Source organism: Phycodurus eques, chromosome 20 (assembly GCF_024500275.1).
Source record: "Phycodurus eques isolate BA_2022a chromosome 20, UOR_Pequ_1.1, whole genome shotgun sequence".
Classification (NCBI taxonomy): Eukaryota; Metazoa; Chordata; class Actinopteri; order Syngnathiformes; family Syngnathidae; genus Phycodurus; species Phycodurus eques.
In genome coordinates, this window is record NC_084544.1 from 4371224 (window position 1) to 4390792 (window position 19569).

The 19569-nt window shown below is 44.0% G+C and overlaps 3 protein-coding genes across 7 annotated transcripts; 2 read left to right on the forward strand and 1 right to left on the reverse strand.

Moving 5' to 3' along the window:
- Positions 1-3398: 3398 nt before the first annotated feature.
- cks1b (CDC28 protein kinase regulatory subunit 1B) lies at positions 3399-7038 on the reverse strand. The gene is made up of 4 exons (XM_061664563.1): positions 6914-7038; positions 6604-6671; positions 6270-6397; positions 3399-3934 (listed from the first exon to the last, which is right to left on the reverse strand). The coding sequence occupies exons 2-4, from the start codon at positions 6660-6662 to the stop codon at positions 3888-3890; spliced, it is 234 nt and encodes a 77-aa protein (XP_061520547.1). The 5' UTR covers positions 6663-6671; positions 6914-7038; the 3' UTR covers positions 3399-3887.
- pbxip1a (pre-B-cell leukemia homeobox interacting protein 1a) lies at positions 4989-16649 on the forward strand. 5 transcript variants are annotated; one of them, XM_061664557.1, is made up of 11 exons: positions 4989-5075; positions 5218-5286; positions 8420-8562; positions 8903-8990; positions 9073-9140; positions 9961-10453; positions 10978-11181; positions 12069-12112; positions 12765-12822; positions 12897-13055; positions 13670-16649. In XM_061664557.1, exons 3-11 carry the CDS (start codon positions 8491-8493, stop codon positions 14359-14361), a joined length of 1878 nt encoding a protein of 625 aa, XP_061520541.1. In that variant the 5' UTR covers positions 4989-5075; positions 5218-5286; positions 8420-8490; the 3' UTR covers positions 14362-16649. The 5 variants fall into 5 exon arrangements, with proteins under 5 accessions (XP_061520541.1, XP_061520540.1, XP_061520545.1 ...); XM_061664556.1 differs by lacking the exons at positions 4989-5075; positions 5218-5286 and adding an exon at positions 7600-7918; XM_061664561.1 differs by lacking the exons at positions 4989-5075; positions 5218-5286 and adding an exon at positions 7601-7918 and having other exon boundaries at positions 10021-10453; positions 13670-16648.
- A 1474-nt stretch (positions 16650-18123) lies between these two features.
- On the forward strand, positions 18124-19280 carry s100a11 (S100 calcium binding protein A11). Its single transcript, XM_061665020.1, has 3 exons — positions 18124-18270; positions 18363-18502; positions 19072-19280. Exons 2-3 carry the CDS (start codon positions 18374-18376, stop codon positions 19204-19206), a joined length of 264 nt encoding a protein of 87 aa, XP_061521004.1. The 5' UTR covers positions 18124-18270; positions 18363-18373; the 3' UTR covers positions 19207-19280.
- The last annotated feature ends 289 nt before the right edge of the window (positions 19281-19569 follow it).

The following is a 19569-nucleotide window of genomic DNA, read 5'->3' on the forward strand; positions in this document are numbered from 1 at the left end:
AATCTCTCGTTTATAAAATAACAACACTCAATTTAAAAATGTAATGAAACTGTTACGACTTAAAGGACGACACCTTAAAATATAAAAATGAAGTCTCCTTTGCATGAATACTGTACCATACAGTTTTTTTTTTCTTTTCTAGTCTTCAAATCCGTCGCGTATATTAAGCTAAAGTAGACACTGACTGCATAGTTTTAATCTCCACAAATGATCTATAACAGTTGACACTCCTCTTACCTGCGCTAATGGTGTCAGAGTGACGGATGAAGTCAAAGGTCGTCGTTCTTATCTTTGACTTGCATGTCGCTATTCTCTTTTTGCCCCCCGGTTTTTAATAAAAACATCATCCTTGAGTGTTGAATTCAAATGCAATCGTTTTAACATCTCCAAGTCCAAGTTGGTCCAAGTTGCAAACCTGGCAACCTGCCATTTAAAAATTACGATTTTTTTTTTTTTTAAACTTCTATTCTGTTGGAATATTAGTTCGGAAGTAGCGCTTTTTATATATTTAGAAAAAAATGAACAGTAATAACTAGATTGAATTTCATCACAACATATTGGAAGTGTATTTTTTATGCCAGCACAGAGTTCCTGTCACGTGGGACTTTTTCTTTTCTTTTTTTTCAGCTCACTCTTCCGCCTTTTCCCCGTGACGCGCGTGCACTCGTGGCCGACGACGAGGAACTCTAAAGCGGCCACGCCGGCCCGAAGCCTCGGGCCACACGCTGCTCTGTCAAGTCGGGCTTTGAAAAAAAAATTATTAAAAATCCACCCACCTTGCTCTTTTGTATCCCTCTGCGTGACGTGCACGCACACATGGCCAACAACAAGGCGCTCTAAAGCCACGACACCAGCAGCGCAGCAAAAAAAAAAAAAAACACAAAAAAGAAAACACTGCCAGAGTTTATCCATATGCCTGTTGCCTAATGATTCTTAATGTTTGTCGAGTCGCAAACAAATGTCGCTTTGATGCTGATGATTACTTTTCTGACTATCATGTCTAAAAAATAAAAATAAAAAAAAGAATACCTAATCCTGCGCGAGGTGCTCGCAGGTGTCGATTTGATCACTTTTGAATCCACCTCGCGGCTTTTCCGTCGCGCTCCGGCGATTTTAATGCGACGTGTAACACGACGGCTCTGAAGTTTCATTTACGTCTCCGTTTGGTCGTGCGCCGCCAATTCTCCCTGGCTAATCGGCAACACTCCGATACGAGAATGTGATTCTTTTAGATTTGAAGTGAGAGCAAGTGCGCGTGTACAATTTTTTGGAACTGCCGTTTTAGATCAGACGCCATTGTTTTGCGAGCTGATGTGTGAGGATCTTGCACGCGGGGAAATTGCCTAAATAATTCAGAGCCTTCACCTAAAGGTTGTGAGTCATAGGACGCGACGGACCATTTCATATTTTCGGTAACTAAATAATACATTTTCGGGGGATGCATTATTCATACGTTAATTTATCTCAGGTTTATTATACCACAGTTTCGGACGATCTAATTCGACTTCTTGGTGCAAACAGCTTTCTCACTCCCCATTGCACTCTATCAAAGTTTCTTGTATAAGGCGCACCCCCGCTGTGCCGACGACACCCAGGCATAAATACCCTTCTCTCTCTCCTCAGCGGTCTGACCTTCTTCCTCGCCTCGCTCGCCCTTTTTGCACGCTCTCATCCAGTCACTCTGGTCTCACCTTTTACCCTTTAAACCCCCCACCCCCCCCCCCCCCCCCCCACCTTCCTCCCCTCTCACCGCTGGTAAATCTCCTGCACATCCTGCCAGCCCCGTTTATCCTCCGTCCCACACCGCGTCGGCACCTTTCAGTCCATTTTAAAAGCTCACTTTTGCCGTACTTCGTAACGTCTACGGCGCCAGTTGCGTTTGAAGTATTCCAGACGTCTCGAAGAACAACCAACGCTTTCGTTCGTTTTCATTCATTGTGAGACGAAACAAAAAGGAGGCAAATTCGCTGCCGACCAATTGATTTTGTATTATTGAACAACAAAATGTGCGTGAGAGCTGCAAGCATAATTTTTGCCCACTTGAGGTCGCCATCCTCACATTCAACACTGTAACATCTGTGACGTTTTGTGTGTGCGGCTTTAAAAGGTGGGGCCTGGCCTGATGAGTGACCAATGAAAAGAGAGTGGCTGTTAATTGGCTACCCATGAGCCAGTCTGCGTCTTGAGCGCCTGGGCGTCAGTTGTTGCCGTAGCAACTCGTGCATGAATGTTCTCATGTAGATATTTCGTTACCGTTTGTGCAGCGATAACGGGCCGCCACACAGCTCTTTTTAACGGAATATCATTTTGGGAAGAATCGCAACACAAACACAGTGATTTCAATTGAGGGCCTCGATTTGCATGAGACCAGACCACACCCCCGAAACAAGCTAAATTCGGCCTGTATAATTCAAAGCAGTCATATGCACGCACGTAGACAATAACAGTTGTCAGAGTCATTTTTCAAGCGTTGTGAGTGGCATCGGTTGACATTTTAACACTTTAAACCAGCACGCAAAACTGTATGAATCCAGCTCAACGCTTGCCGGAGGCGAGGCTTTGGGACTCGCAAACAGGGGAGGATGGAACTAACTACTACCAGGCGCTTTCCCAGTAAAGGTCACCTGACACATGAATTGCCTCAATTTGCCGCACTTCGCCATTCCGTAAATACAGCCACAGACTCGGGTTATCCTTTGCTGTTACGGTGGCAACAGGAAGCAATTTGAGGAGACGATTTGCAGATAGTGACGGCAAATGCGCAAGCTTTTTCCACCTCCCCATCACACCTTTAAGGTTTCAAAGATCGCTCGTCTGGAACTCAGCGGGAGGCTGCGATTGCTGACCGGCCGCCGTGATTACCTCGGCGACATTTTTCAGGAATTGTCAGCTGGGCCGAATTCTCTTTGCTCCATTAGCTTCGACTGGTGGCAGTGACCCCCCGCTGTGTCTAGAGAGTGACTGAAGCAAAGTCAAAGAAAGCCGTCGCATCTGGGACAGGTGGGCTTTTGTTTGCACTGAAAGGACAAAGTAAATCGCTAACAGTTGTTTTTCTTGCATGCAAATGAATGCACACAAAAGAAAAGCGGCGGCAGGTTCAGTGTATTAACACTACCTGAAGGTGATGAAAATTCAGCTCAGTGCAGCAAACAGACTTACTGTCTTGTACTGCCCCCTACTGTCCATGCTTGTGCATCAATTCACAACCGAATGTTTTCTTTTAGGCACAAAGTCAACACGAGCGTTTTAAAATATTTGAAATTTATTTCAGAGACGGCAGCACATTCATAAATACCGAGCAGCTCGTGTTCACAATCAAGCCAACGTTCAGTCATTCTGTTCTCTCTCAGGAAAAGAAGACCACCACCGTCAAATCAACTAAAAGCAGCTTTCATGGCAAAAATCTGTGAAATCTTTATTTCCACCCAGCAGCAGCATGTCACTCCGCACATCCATGGTGACGTTTGACAGACAAAGACAAGTGACGATCCAAACTTTTCTTTGTGGCTTTTTCTTCTGAGCTCGACCCAGTAAGTAAGAGAAAACAATAACTATGTGCAGGCAACTTGGACAGAAAGATTAGTAGGCAAGCAGACAATAAACGTGCAGAAGTCTTTTGTTCCCCTCACAAGCGAGGTGGATTTTTTTTTTTTTTTTTTTTTTCCCTTCCATTCTTTCACAACCCCCCGGTGTTCAAATTCATTTCAAGATAGTCCTTTGGAGTCCACGACATGATCTTCCCACATTTCAAGTAAGCCCACCACCAGGGCACAAGAGCTTTGTAATCCAACAGCATGATGACTACTGCACGTGTAAGAATGAGGCGTCACTTGGATTGGGTTCGATCTGGCGTGGAGTCTTTTTTTTTTATTTTTTTTTTTTTTTTATTACTTTTGGTTTGGCAGGGGGCGCCTGAAGAGCAAGATGTGCGGCTCTGTGGGATGGAGGGAGGGGGGGGGGACAAAAAAAAAGTGGGGATGCTTGACATCAGTAACATTTAAAAACGTCACCAACGTACACTAAAGCAGCAGGAAAGTCAGAATTACAATAAATATTTGTATGAAAACCACTTGCAGGCCAGAAATGTAAAACAATCAAACAAGAATCAATCAGTATGGTGGTAAAATCGAGAGCGCCTCCTTCACGATATCAAAAGTCGGACTTTGATAATACCGGCATAATTTATTTTGATACCAAAACAACACCAAGGTGAAAACGGTGGAACCATAGATGACAAAACATGGAGCTTCAAATTCTTAGTATTTGCATTAATTCAAAATAATATTGGAGTGGAGGATATTAAACTAATTATAAACGTGGATTATTTGTATGCACTTTTATACTGTAGTATAGCCTGGATGCAGTTTTGACATTGAATTAGCACATTTTTCACAAAAACAAATTCAAGGCAATAAATTAGAATTTGCTCGAAAAATGGTTTGATTTCAGTACTCGTACGTTATATAGATTCATGGAACACACGGGGAAAACACTTGACAGGAAATTCCTGGCCAATTTCTACATGAAAAAAAAAATCATTGCTTCTTTGTGACATAATATTTCTCGAGGTGACTTTCTCGTTTCCGTTTTGCTTTGCTTCAAACTATCGTCAAAATTATACATCTATGTCAGCGGCGGAACATTTTCCGAAAACTGGCCAGTTCAACTGTTTCGGCCCGTTCGGTTGGCAGGCACACGCAATTGTATTTTTTTTCTGCGAGTGTGTGTGTGTGTGTGTGTGTGTGTGTGTGTGTGTGTGTGTGTCATTTACCACCGTTGCAAAGTAGCGGACAGTAGCCCTAATGCAATATGACGCCCTACCGCTCATCTGAGCGCTCACATTCCGACAGCGCTTGGAGTCAGTGTTGAATTCTGGGTAACGTAGTAACAAAGGCCGTTCGCGGCCCTGTCAAATGCGCGCCGCCCCTACTGTTTGATGACTACGTGATGTCACAAGGCTTTGTTAGGTACAACACAGTAAAGGATAACAGCTAGTCAACATTAATACTGTAGCTTTCAGAGTGATCAGTTAAACAAGACAGAAGCTAAATTGAAGACGCTCAGCGATACCGCTAGTATGTGCTAACTATTATTTGAGTCTTCGTTATGTAGACTGCGCTGTTAGATGTAAACGCTAATTATTGTATCCAGCGTAATGGACGATGTTCAGGCCAGCTGGTAATTCCATACAAAATTTATTTTGTCTTCTGATTCAAGGTTGTCGACCTAAGCGGACGCGCCTGCAACTAGTGGAGTGTGGAAAAAGGCTCCAAAAACAACTCGAAGGTGAGTTGATGAATTTTCCGCCAAAAAACATGGATAAGTGGGTCAATGCAGCGCCGTAGCTCGTTAGATGTTTGTGCTAAAGTAGCGGTGGTCTCGAGGTTTAGAATAACCGGAACGCCGATGCTAATTTCGGTTAGCCCATCTATTTTGTTTGATGAAATGATGTTTTTGAGTTTAAAGATAGCCTGTACAATGTTTATTTGACTATATTTTTTGACTATTTTCTTGCATAGCTGCTTCGGAAGTTGTACCGCCACACTCTCTCTTCTATACTGTACTTAGTTTCTAGGCATGACTAATAAACAGCTTGAAGGAAGCACACTTGGCCTCATTTTGAAGAACTGCGCAGAAGTACTGGTAGTGAAAACACATAGTATCGGTATATATATATATTTTTTTTTAATCACGGGGTATCGCGATACTTTTCTAGTACCGGTATACTCTGGAACTACACGCGACCACATATTCTTAAAATTGCTGTGCAGGTCATTGTACGCTGTGCGTGACCGCTACGTCGTGTGTCGAGGTTGGCGTAAACCAAAGACCCCGTGTAAATACATCAAGTAAGCCATGTCAAAGAATCAATATTCTTATTACTTCAATTAGTGTATACAAAACGAAAATTGACTGTCAAAATGGAAATGAAGATATCTTTTAACTTCTTGTCATGTTGAAGGCCATCAGTTTTTTTTCAAATGAAAACTTTGCAGTTTTAATGAACAGAATTCAGCAATTACCAATGCACAATTACATTCTGGAAACCAACTTGCCAGACACTTTTCTGAATATCAAAACTGGGCTTTAATTATTATTATTATTTTTTTTTTTTACTGAAGTGAGTACGTCAGTCAGCAGAATAGATGCACAATCAAAAGAAAATAATTTAGCTGCTTTAAAAAATATGCAGTAGTGGGCTAAGGACCATTTGTTTGCTTGTGACATTGTCGCTTTTGAAGCTGTGTGTGTTTGTGTGTGTGTGTTACCTGGCTGGTGGATCATGTAGTGCACCCATCCTTGGCTCTGCTGAACGCCAAGGTTCCTCCATTCAGACTCTGACATCAAATGGGTCTTTGGCACACGCTTGGCGATATCCTTGGGCAACATGACATGTCTATATAAACAAAAGGAAAAAAAGCACACACACACACACACACACACACACACAACAACAAAAAAATTCAAAAAACCAATTTGCTTTTTCTCGTGTATTTAATCTATTCGAGATGGCAGAGTTATTGAACGCTTTACAAGTCCAAGCTGACATCCAGACAATACCACGTATATTTTAAGCCACGTTTAGCCATTACACGCACACACCTGTATTCATATTTTTCGTCGTCGTATTTATCAGAGTAGTAGATCTGTTTGTGTGACATGGTGACAGCCTGGTGGAGGGGGGGAGAAATCAAACCCAACGTTAGGGACAGCTTCATTTTAGAAACACATTGTTGGTAAGCTAATCGTTTAAACCAATTATCTGTTTAGCGGTACATCGTAACGAAACATTTTTATCATTTGGTCAGGTCGGCTAAGCTAACCTCGCGAGCTCGAGTCATCATTTTACACCGAAAAAGAGGCAAAGCACGTAGACTAGTTTGTGAAACCACGCATTAAACGCATAGTTTACCTTTAACGAGTCCTCGGAGAAGTAGATTGGATTTAGGTTTTTATTTTTTAATTATTATTATTATTATTATTTTTAAGCGTCGCTTGGGTGGTTTCCCACTTAAATGCGACCGAAAGCCCGCTTTTCACCGTTCAAATGGACCTGGCCTCTTCTCATTGGCTGACACGGCCACGGAGCTTCCGCTTCTATTGGGCGAATTCGGCAGTCGCGTCGAGATGACGAAAAATGACCGCTCCATCGCGACAAGGACACAAATATTGTTTTCCGTTGTAACTTAGAAGCATCCTTGTTTAGTTGATCAAGTTGTGGTGTTTTATACCTTTGTGCCTCTTTATTTTGTATCCCCGAGTCGGTTGCTTTCAGTAGATTGATAATTTGTTTTCAAATTTTAAGCACAAAATCGGTAACTCCGTCCCCCAATGAAGTATTATTGTTCAGTTTTAATATGTATGATGATGAGCTATCAAATAGCATTAAATAAAAGTTGTCATTTTCGAAGTGTATTGTAGTCCTCTGACATGATGAAATAAATGAGTCGCCCGAGCAACTGGACGGACTCTGGTAAATCCCCTCACGGTCAAATATAGCCATGCGGACGTGTCAAAACGTGGCTGGTCCACGTCTGCCTCTCTCGCGTGTATAAATACACGTGCTCCCCCACATTTGCGTTATAAATTTGTATCGGGAGGCCCTTTAGGTCGCCAGCACCTGCCAGGCATCCATCAACGCCAAAATGTCGGTCGCTTTTCGCCTGAGGCCACGCTTTTAATCCGATTGGTAGAAGGCACACGAAGAGGCTGCTCACCTGAAATCTGATTGGTCAAGAAGCGTCTTTTGTGCGGATTGGTGGAAGGCGAGGCCATCCCGATATCCGATTGGTCGAGAGGTGGCGGTCGCGATTGACGTGACGCAGATTAGAATTTCCGAAGTTCCCAAACTTGAGGGGACGATAAGAGGGCAATAAGTGGATATACACCAGTGGAAATTGTTGTCGCGCGACGTGGGGTAAATATGCCGTGTCGCGCGTGTTCATAATGGCGGCGTCGGGTGTGTTTGTGGCCCGTGGCTCGCCTCTCGGGAACGCGGAAGTGGCTCCGCATCCTTTGTTTACCATCACCAGAGCGTCTTACGTGCTCTTCTTTACCTCTTATAATAAAGTATGTGTACAACGTACAGATGCAAACATTTCACGTAGTCTTCCTCTGTTTGCCTTGGCCTGGGGCAAGAAACTGCAAATTGTCCTTTTTTTTGGGGGGGGGGGGCATTTCGCCGCCATTGTCGTCAACTCGTGGACATGACAGCGGATTCATACGGTTTGATGTTATCATAATAGAAGCCGTCGTGTCATTCCAAAAGACTCCCGTCTTTATCCCGCGTGTGCACGTATCACGGCTGTTAGCGTCCGCGCAATGAGCGTCAGTCGTCGGTTCCTATTCAAAGCACACATATGAATCGGAATAGTCGATCTGTAACTTGCACCTTTTGAACAACTGCTGTATTCTGCAGGAGGAAAAAAAACAAACAAACGTTAAAGCAAGTGTCCCCTGTGCTGTGCCAAGAGGCGCCTGAAGGTGGCAATGTCGGACCACAGCAGCAGCACTGGCAGCAGCGGCTCGTCCGCTAACAGCTGGACGCTCCTCTCACCAGAGGTAAGGCCTTGAGACTCCCACCCGCTCTCAGACCGAACTCTTTGTTAACACAACAAGCAAATTGCGACGACGACATGGCCGTACGGCCGTGGCCAAAGGCAAACCGGATTATATGTGAATAGCGGTCCTTTTTTTTGTCCACGCACCTTTAGATGGGGAGCTTTAATTTGGAATCATATTAAACAATGTTAGCGAGATTTTGCATTTGAAGTGCTTCGGTGCATGCTGCTGTTTCGGTTAACAACAGTGTTCGAACGAGCAGTTAAACTCTTTAATGTGCGAGTGTGTGCGAGCAACCACGTCTATGAAATAAGGTGTTTATTTCTTTGTTCTTCCACAGGAAGCAGCCGCGGACAACGCCGGGCCGCTGGACGACGGCACGGAGAGCCTGGGCGACGCCCCCAGTCTGTCCGAGGACGTGGCGTCAGGTACGATGAGTAGAGTAAAAGCTCTTGAGACGGCAGTCGTCGTGAACTTGATGTTGCCAACAGACCTTGTGTGTTATTCCAGGTGCTGGTGCGGAAATCAAGCCCAGTGACATTCCAGTAGAGTGCGTCTTGTCAGAGGAAGGCCACCAGGTTAGTACGCGACATGCAGGAGAGTAAAGCGGATGTCAAATTGACATTCATTCCTTGTTTACAAATGTTAGGGTCTCTGTGAACCCTTCCTTCCCACGCAAGTGTGAAATGACTCAACCAGGTTCATCTTTAGTTATCCGTCTATTTCCCAAAATGTGTCTGCGAGTGAGCGGTTCGGAATTGTGATGTCATAGGATGGCTCATTTACATAATTTACCGTCCCCACACAGAGCTTCTCTGACGAAGACTTTGGGAGGTAGAATAGGCCAGGGTCCGCCATTTTCCAGCGATGGCCGTGCTGTACTGTATGCGATCATTGTCAAGGACAAAACTAATGGGGTGGGGGAGAGAAAAAAAAATTGGATTGGGGGAAAAAAAACAAAAAACACCACAAATTCATTTTAAAAAGTGTTTTGAATTTTAAAAAATGTAAAATGAAAAAAGTGAACCAATTTTGGAAAAAAATACAAATAAATGCCTTAGATTAAAAACAACCTCAAATTTATTTTGAAAACCAAAATTGACATGCATTTATTTCCCAATACTAAAAAAAACTAACAAAAGATTGAAAAATCAAAAAAAGGAAAAACCAAAAAAAGTGAAAAGATTTTACAAATGTGATTTAAAAAAAAAAAAAGCAATACTGTGTAGGATTTTTTAAAAAAATTAAAAAGCTCGAATTCTGAAAATCAAAATTAGAAAGAAAAACTAGAATTAAAAAAAGAAACAATGAAATTAAAATCAAAAATTAAAATGGTGTCTTTTTGCAAGCGGGATGTAGAATTGATAAGTATAATTACACACACACACTCATTACCAGGTGTGTCAAGAGACCGCCCCAGAGTCCGGTGACGGTCCCACAATTTGCTGTCCTCTCCAGCCTGACGAGCCCGCAGCGGACGACCCGCAGAGCCAAGCTCCCGTCATTCACGACATCGTGACCAGCTCGCCCGGCGACAACGAGCACCCGGGCGTGGCTTTCGTCTCCGGCATCGATTTCGGAGGGCCGCGGCACGTCGCCGAACCCGAGGAAACCCTCCAGGACGCAGAGGAACCCGGCGCCGATGAACCCGAACCTATCATCGCCACGGACGTCCCCGCTGAGACCGTTGAGACAACCTCGGAGCCTTCCTCGCACCGGCACGCTGACATTACCCAAGACGACACAGAATTACCGGCGGACCCGGTGCCGGATGATGACGTCATGGTTCTAGAGAACGGTGGCTCGGCACAGGAGGACGAGTCCATTTTGGAGAAGGAAGAAGAGGGGTGGCCGTCTGAGTTAGAGATGAAGGAGGAGCAAGGAGAAGAAGGTACCTGTTAACCCCATTTATACACACAAGATTGTGATATAAAGAAATAGAGCAAGATGAATTATTTAAAGACTTTACACCATTAACTAATTCACTGCCACCCTTCCCAGTTCACATGGATATTGGACTTCTAAAGCCGTCAATGGCAGTGAATGTGTTTTAATGTGACCTGTAACATGTACAATTTGTACAACTCGGTTGAAATTAACAGCTTACTAGAACAGCTGAACTTTATTTGGGGTTACTGAGAGGCACTTGTAATGCTTGTGACGCATTTGTTTTTATAACGGTATTCCCTAGGTTTGGAAATTGGGCACTAGTGACATCACAGCCAACCGGGCAAAACATTTGCGCAAACTTGATTGGCTGCAGGAAATGAGGTTTTCCTATGAAGAAAATGCGAAAAGCACCGTGCATGAAATTACATTAATAAAAATGTATTTTTGGGCGAGAGAAAATGGGCTCCACTTCCAGTTTACAACTTTCTCCTTTAATTTTCCTCAATTTCGCGTGCGCCACTTTAGAACGCCCCGCGAGTTGCCATGACGATGGACTCCGGAGGAGGACCGTCCCGCCCTGCCCGAAAATGTCGGATGAGGAAGAGGAGGAGGATGAGGAGGTGGAATTGAGGTTGCCGCAGGGAAAGGAGGAGCAGACGTGGTGGACGACGAACAAGTGCATCGTGGGCGCCGCTGTGCTGCTCTTCCTGGGCGCGCTCTTCCTCTCTGGTGAGCTCGTACTCGCCGGCGCGCGACATGTCGTGTTGACGATGAGTCAATTCGTTAGGTACACAGGACAAGTAGAATCACATTCAAGATACCTGTCAGGTGTTTGTCATGCCTTTGTTTATCATAATGTGCTGACATTTATTTATTTTTTATTCCCCAAATATTATAATGTTTTTTGTTTTTTTTTCATCAAAATATTCCAGTGATGTTACTGCTGACATTTTTTTGCGCAATAACATCTTTATTCCTCTAAATATTGCAACTTTTTTACTTACTTTGTTTCTCATAATGCTCCAGCCTTTTTTTCATAGTAATACAATTTTACACCGTTATTCTTACTCTTATGGTGACTTTCTCATAATATTACAACTTTATTCTCTCTAAATATTACTTTATTCTAAAAATTCAAAAATGTTTTTGTATCATAACATTCCAACTTGAATCCTCCAAATATTCTGACTTTTCCATATTAAATTTCTATTGCTTCTTTATATAAATATTCATTTTATTCTAAAAAATATGCCAACCTTTATAATCATAATATTCCATCTTTATGCTTCTAAACGTTCCAACTTTTTCCTCGAGCTGTACTTTATATCAACAGGCTTCCTGTGTGACTTCAATGCTAATGGTAGGTGCATGACTAAAAGCGAGCAAAGAAGTTTTTTTCATTAAACTTGTCCCGAAGCACTTCACCGGCCTGACCCGTGCAGCGATGCCACCAAAAGCCAAATATTGCACACGGGGCGCCGTGGCGCCTTTTCCGGTCTACGGATGAGCAGGAAAAACATCCGAGCAGCCCAAAGAATGCTCACCGCGCTCACGCTTGCCATGCCTGTCAGTCACGTTTAAGAGTGACGGTTCGTGTCGTTTGTGCGTGTTGACAGGTGACTTGGACGCCGTCGACGTGAACGATGCAGAACAAAGCCAGGTCTGTTTGCCCGCTTCCTCCTGTCACTTCCTATATACACAAACACACGTGCAGACAGCGGACACTTCATTAGGTACACAAAATATATACCGTACAAGAGATGTGTTGAAAAAGCATCTTTACAGAAACAGTAATTAATACTCTTGGATGTTCTTTCAGTAATGATTACTTTTTTTCTTTTTGAAGGAATTTTAAAATTCCAACTGTATTAAGACTTTTTCCCTCTTAATATTTCAACTTTATTCACAAAACTATTGACTTCTCAAATCACAATATGAAAAGAAATGGTAATACATTTATGATGAAGCCACTATATTAGGAACACACAGTATGATATACAAGAGCTGTGTTAAAAATGCTGTCATTCAAAGACAATAATTAATGCTCCAGGTTTTTTTTTTTTTTTTGGTTTTTTTCGCTCGTGATAATAATTTTGACATCAAATTGTTACAATTTACTACTGACCTTTATGACTTCTAAACATTGAAAATAAATTGTACGATTACTGAAGTACTATTCTTAAAAATATGACACATCATATTTATGTATTGTTTTTTTTTTTTTCCTCCTAATAATCATGGCAACAAAAAGCTCGTACACCCCTAAGACCATTGCACTCCACTCTCTTTCTGCTCCTTTGCCTCTCCCTCAGAAACCCGCCGACCCTCAAAGCGATACCGGCTCGCTCCACACTGAGGAAAAGCCTGCAGGTTCGTTGATTTACAAACATGTGCGTTTATACTTGATGTGGACTTTTCGATTGTGCCCTTTTTTGTATGTCCAGAGTTCAAGGCCGCCTTGGGCATGTTCGACACGGACGCCAGCGGTGACGTCAGCGCCAAGGAGCTGGGCACTGTGCTGAGGATGCTGGGACAAAACCCGTTGAGGCAGGAGCTGGAAGCCATCATTAAGGAAGTCAATGAGTATGGTGCGCAATTGAAATGTAATACGGAAAGCTGTTTAGTCTCGATATCCGGTTTAAGGTCAGTGTAGTAGTGTGCTCTTTGTCCTCACAATTCAGCGCACGATTAGAATAACAAGGGCACACTAGTAGGATCAGTTTCTTCCTTGTAAAACTTTTGTCCCACCATTGTGTGACATTTCTGCTCACGAGATGGAAAACTTTGGCTTTCTAGTTGGGTAGCTACATGTCATGAGTGGCAAAACTGCACCAGTTGACATCTGCATGATACCAGTAACACTACTGAACCGCTAGAATTGTATGTTATCAACTGCACTAGTTGACAACTCCATGCTACTAGTACTACTAGTGACATTAGTATAATTCTTAAAATCAGGCGCTTCACCAGTCGTATTGGTAGAACACGCTTGCCAAGTTTAGTTTCACTCGTTAACACGTATGCCAAAGTTGTCTTAGTGTCATACAGTAGTGGGGAAGAAAATAGCAAGACATTGGCACTACTAGTGGACTGAATTGTCTTACTAGTGAGGACAATGACTGTAATAGTGCATGGACCTTAAGCATTTATCGACAATTGAGCAGACTAGTAGATTGACAAAGGGCGCACCAGTAAAACGACTGTGCTTCCTTTGCAGCCGACAGGAAGCTTCATCTGAAGGAGAGCCACGAGAGGCCAGAGGTGAAACAAGACGGTAGCGAGCGGCGCAGGCGAATGTGGGAGCACCTGGAGAAGATCCGGCGGGAGATCGCCGAGCGGGTGGAGCGCCTGGGAGAGAGGTGGAAGAAGGATCAAGGAAGGCGCCACAAAGACACGAAGGAGAGGGATCGTAAGCACCGTGACGAGTGGGAGACCAAGAAGCCGCAGCGTCGGCTGGACCGCGAGGAGAGGAGAAAGGAGAAGCCGTGGCGCAGTCGCCAGAAGCAGCGTTCCCACGACCTGGCCGACTTCTGGCGGGCGCAGGAGCAAAAGCTGCGGCGCCCCGCGCTCCCTCGCCGCTCCTGCGTCTCGGTGGAAGACTGCGCCGCCAAGGACGGCCTCTTCCCCGTGGAGCTGCCCGAGTTCCAGGAGCTCCTGGAGGGCTACCTCGGCAAGCTGGCGGGTTCACCGAATGAGAGCAAGGACTTCCTCCGCTGGCTGGTCGCCGACTTCTTCAGCGGCGGCGTCTTTGCGCACGATCGCCGGGTGTTCGCCGACTTCGCCGAGGACGTGGCGGACATCCTGGAGGACATGGCGGATGCGGCGGAGGGTGGCGACGACGTCCTGGAGGAGGCCATGGAGGAGTTTGAACGGGAAGCCCTGTGGAAGTTTGCCGCCACAGAACAATAAAGAGCGGACGTCGTCGGCAGACGTCTCGTTGCCGTACACCACAAACATCTCCAGTTTTTGGTTTTGGAGTACAGTAATCCCCCACGAATAGGGACCAAGCCCTGCTGCGATAAGCAGCAAGTAATTGATGCCCCCCCCCCCTAAAATTTTTTTTTACAATTGTATAATTTACCACGTACAGAAAGTCTGTAATTTTGAGTACTTTTGTGTGTTGCACGGTCACCAAATAGTTAACACATCTTGCTCACAGAGGTTGAATCCGGCCTCACACAGGAAACAAGCAGTAACGGGATTCAAATGTGGACAAATGTATTGGGACGCATGGACAGGAAGTCTCCAGTCTCTGTTCTGCTTATCAAGTTCTTTCATTCCACACTCATCCAGGCGTGCCTTGACGGAATACAATAGAATTGTCCATAATGTTTAAGATGATGAATTCAGATTCTTGGAGAAACTGATTAATTTATTTCAGGGTGTGTTCCAACACTTTTGCCTGTGTGACAAGGTCCTCTAATAGTCCCACAATAGTAGCCTCCTTTATTTTTTTTATTTAACTTTTTTCTCTAATGGCTGTCGAGCCCATTTGCTAACCGAACCGGCAGCACCAAGGGACGTCAACAGTCAAGTATGTTGTTTTACTGCATGTTGTAAACAAGTTCCCTGCGCAGTATCAAAAGACGATCAGCGTTCACCATCTTGTGTTGCAGACCAAAACAGCAGCACCTACTGAAAAAGTGAACAGTGACATTGTGCCATCTTCTTGTGAATTGAGTTCCCCTCGCAGTATTAAAGTTGATCTCTCTTTATGTGGAGATGGCGTCCTTAGTGACGATTAGCGTTCCGGTCGACTGCTGACGTGGCTGCGCCACCATGTTGCTAACCAAAACAGAAGCAGCTACCGGGGCACAAACAGTCTTGGTGCAGTCGCATTGTAAACGGGTATTGAGGTGATTTGGGATTATGTGGAGTATTTTGTTAGCGCTCCAGTATACCGATGCTACATGGTGCCAGAATGTTGTTGCTAATCAAAACAGCAGCACCTACCAAAGCATGTTGACATGGAAAATGTGGACTCGCTTGTGAACGAGGTCCCTGCACAGTATTAAAGATGACTGTGGAGAAGACATTTTTAGTGTTTTGAGTATGATGCTGTACAACCGCTCCATAATGTGTGGATAACCAAAACACCTATCGAGGCGTGTAGTTTCCTGTGGAGTCGTACTGCATGTTGTTAACCAGCTCCCCGCGCAGCATTGAAGGTGATTTTTCTTTTTTTTTTTGTAGACTGTCTTCTCCCAAATGTTGTGTATAATGTGTTGCTAACTGAAGCGGCAGCACCTACAGAGTCACAAACAGTATTGGAGATGATTTCATGGAGAAGACGTTTTAAGGTGTCCCAGTAGGCTGCGTCTATGTTGCTAACCAAAAGAGCAGCACCTGCCGAGGCACAATAACCGTCAAATTGTGGAGTCCTCTTAAGTTCCCTGCTTAGTATTATAGATGATTATGTTGAGACTGAAGATGTGGTCGCTCCACAATGTTGTATTGCTAACCAAAACAGCAGCACCTGTCGAAACGTGCCAACGTGGAGACCCGAAAAGTATTCATGATTATGTAGTGATGGCGTCTTTAGCGACGTTTAGCGCTCCAGTAGACTGACTCGTTGTTAGCTATACAATGTTGTGGGTTTGTTGACAGTCCTCAAGCGTGTTATTTTGAGCTTCTTTGGGGGGACTTGTCATATTTGACTACTTTTATTTATTTAGAATCGTAACTGCGTATTTTGAAGTTCAACTCGCTGATGTGCCTTTTTATTGTGAAAAGATAACGAAATGCTAAAAGGTTTTCATTTGGTCCTGCTAGATTCAAACGAATGTAATGTTGAGAAGATGAATGTGACTCTTAATTGTACTTGAACTGCATTTATCTTTTACTTTTGGAAAGGCTATTAGTGACATCAGTATTTTTTGTTAAATAGCTTTTTTTTTTTGCTGTGTTTTCTTCTGCCAGTGTAGGAAGTGCATCATGTCCTGGATAGATTTGCTTCACGCCCTCCTCCCAATTTTGTCCTGTGTTAAGTTCAATAAATGATGACCACAAAATAGCTGAGCACTGTCAAGCTATATGTTAGCGTACACTCTTTTAGCATGTAAGCATTTGAGCAACTCATTTCGAAACTATTACTGAATCAATCATTTGAATTACAACCAGACAAAAGGACAAGATGTAAAATCCTTACGTGCCGTAGTGCTCGCTGAACTCTGCTGTTTTGTGTTAACAAGATTGTTAGCATACCAACTGTTAGCATTTTGTCTACTTGGAAATAAAGTAGTGTTAGCATTTTATCAATAATTGAGACGACAGCGCAGCATTTTATCACAATTCTTTGAAATAAAGCAGTACGAGACTACAGCGCAACAGTTAAAATCCTTACGTACCGTAGTGCTTTCTCAGGTTACCATCTTGCTGTATGTTATGAGCATGTTAGCATCTGATCAATAATTGTGAAATAGTACTGCACTCGACGACAGCGCAAGATGGAAAATTTTTACTGATTGAGCGCATTTTCACTGAATTTGCTACGTTGTTATATTTTAGCATACTGACTATTAGCATGTTAGTATTTTGTCAATTCTTGTCAAATAGGACCCGGCTACAGCACAAAATGTGAAATTCTTCCATGCTGTCATGCTTGCTGACCGCCGGTTGCTATCTTTCATCACATTAGCATCAATTTTCATTTGAAATCATTCCTATTTTAACTACGCTGCAAGATGCCAAATCCTTTTTTGTCTGCCTCGACGCTTTGTTTTCTATCTTGGTTTATGTTAGCGCAGCGACCATTAACACATTAGCATTTGATTCATTCTCATTTGAAACGCTGCTCGACTACAGGGCAAGATGTCCAATCCTAATCAGGCACCTTAGCGCTCTCTCGCCATATGTTAGCATACAAACTGTTAGCATGTTCGCATTCAACTTTCAGCACATACGCTGTTCACAAAAGAACATTATGCATTCAAGCACACTAGCTATCAGTATTGTAAGAAATGGTAATCTGGTGATTACATCATCCAAACTATGTTTCTCTCTGCAGATCAAAGGAGCATGTAGTAGCGACCAGTCACCCGTCCCCGCCAAAACGTGACGCGACGGGTCAACTAGCAAAGAATGTAAGCAATGACAGGTTGCAGGACGGAGTGCACGGTCATTATGACGAAACTGCAGCGGCTGATGATCGTGCTTTGAATTCTCCAGCAGGTAAGTCCGCGCGCGCTACGCTAACCTTTGCAGCATTGAGTCACAACATTAGGTACAGGAATCATAAGGATAATCAAAAGTTAGAAATTTGGGTGGATGGAAAATGAGATAACACAATACAAAGTAAAACGTAAAATAAAAAATACATACAATAAATGTATCAGAAAATACAAACAATGGATTCAAACAGAACAATTAAAACAAAAGATGGTACTTCAATCAAACATTCATTAAAACCAACAGTATTAAAGAACAATACATAAAAGTAACAATTGTTGAAAGTTTTAATTTAAAAAATAGCACATCAAGACCTAAATAACGTGTGTTCTAAATAATCATTTAATAATGCCAACGTAAGATGTCTGCACCTCCTGCAGGTGCCCCGCCGATCACGATGACCTCATGCGAGTGATGTTTTGTATAAACTCCGTTCTGCTTAGATGGGCATGAGCCCTTCTCCGTCTCGTGCGTTTCTACTGATGCTATCTGTCGCTCCTTAACTTGAATACATCCCGTCATCAGCACTTTGTTGTGGAAAATGAGGGCCGGTGGCGTTTTCCGCTGATCCCTGCATCCCTACACCGCGTATAAATAGACGGGCATGATCGCCTTGACGGGCAGACGTCCCTGCTCCTCGCACGTCAAACGGTACAGCGTGCCGTATGTCTCATCTTTAGAATTCGATGAATCTAGAGAGCTGACTTTGCTTCCTTTTTTTTTTTTTTTTTTTCTTTTCGCAGGTGAAGCCAGCATGGAAGCCGCCATCTTGACTTTGGTCAGCCAGTTCAAGGCGTACGCGGGCGACGACGGGTCTGCCAGCACGCTGAGCCGGGACGAGTTCCACCGACTTGTCGCCTCGCAGCTGCCCAACTTCGTCAAGGTAACGATGTCTACGGACTCGAAAGGCGTAATGGTACTTCCTGTTGTGCATTATCAAAGCATAAAAAAAAGCATATTGCGCCACTGAGAACGAGCTGCGAGGTTATCGCGATTGGATGCCATCGTGAAGGGCTTGGCAAAAACAAAACAACTGCATATGTACTGTACCAAAATCAGAAAAAACACGTACGAGAGACGTGCACACGACGAGCGCCCGAGCGAACAACAGCGTCTATTCCTGGAAATACCGGTACCAGTCTCTGTTTATTGTGCCAGTGAACGACAGCGGCCCATTCTGGAACTCACTGACTTTTGTCCGTTGCAAGGGGGCAACCTGTCTGTTAAATCCCAAGTCCGTCGGTTCCGTGTCTGTTAAATCGAGGTCCCGCTGTATGTTTCTTTTTTTTTTTACTGTGGTTGTGTTTTGCTACCGGGAGCTCGTTCCCGATATTTTGGTCAACTTAATTAAGACAATTGGGAGCAGCATCAGCACTGTACAACTAATAGGTGGCAACACGCGCACACACGAAGTTGAGTGTTTTGAAATTGTTTTTCTTTATTTTTATTCAGACCGCCTGCGATCCTGACGCGGCGGACCGCCTCATGTCGTCTCTGGACGAGAACGGCGACGGCGAGCTGACCTTCGCCGAGTTCTGGCAGCTGATCGGGAAGCTGGCCGGCAAGCAGGGCGGTTTCGCTTCTTAGTACGACGTTTGCTCCTGCGTGCTTTCATTCCCGGTTAACCGTTGGCCCGGATTAAAGGCTTTATTGTCTCCCGAGTTCCCTGTCATTCATTCACTGCACTCACAGCCTTGATTTAGCGGCCCCGCCGTACACGGCGTATCTGGTTGCGCCCGGCCGAGCGTTACGCGGTCGTGCCTGCTTGCAAGCTTGCTGACAATATCTACCCCGTGTTGTTGTTGTGTTCACTATCGTGTTTCGCTGACTCACATTTGTCTCAGAAATCGTTCTTGTCGTCAGATTTTGGTATTTTGCCAAATATAAATACATATACACGAACATTCAAGTCTTGGAAGTACTCCCCCCGCGCCCCCACACCCCTATCAC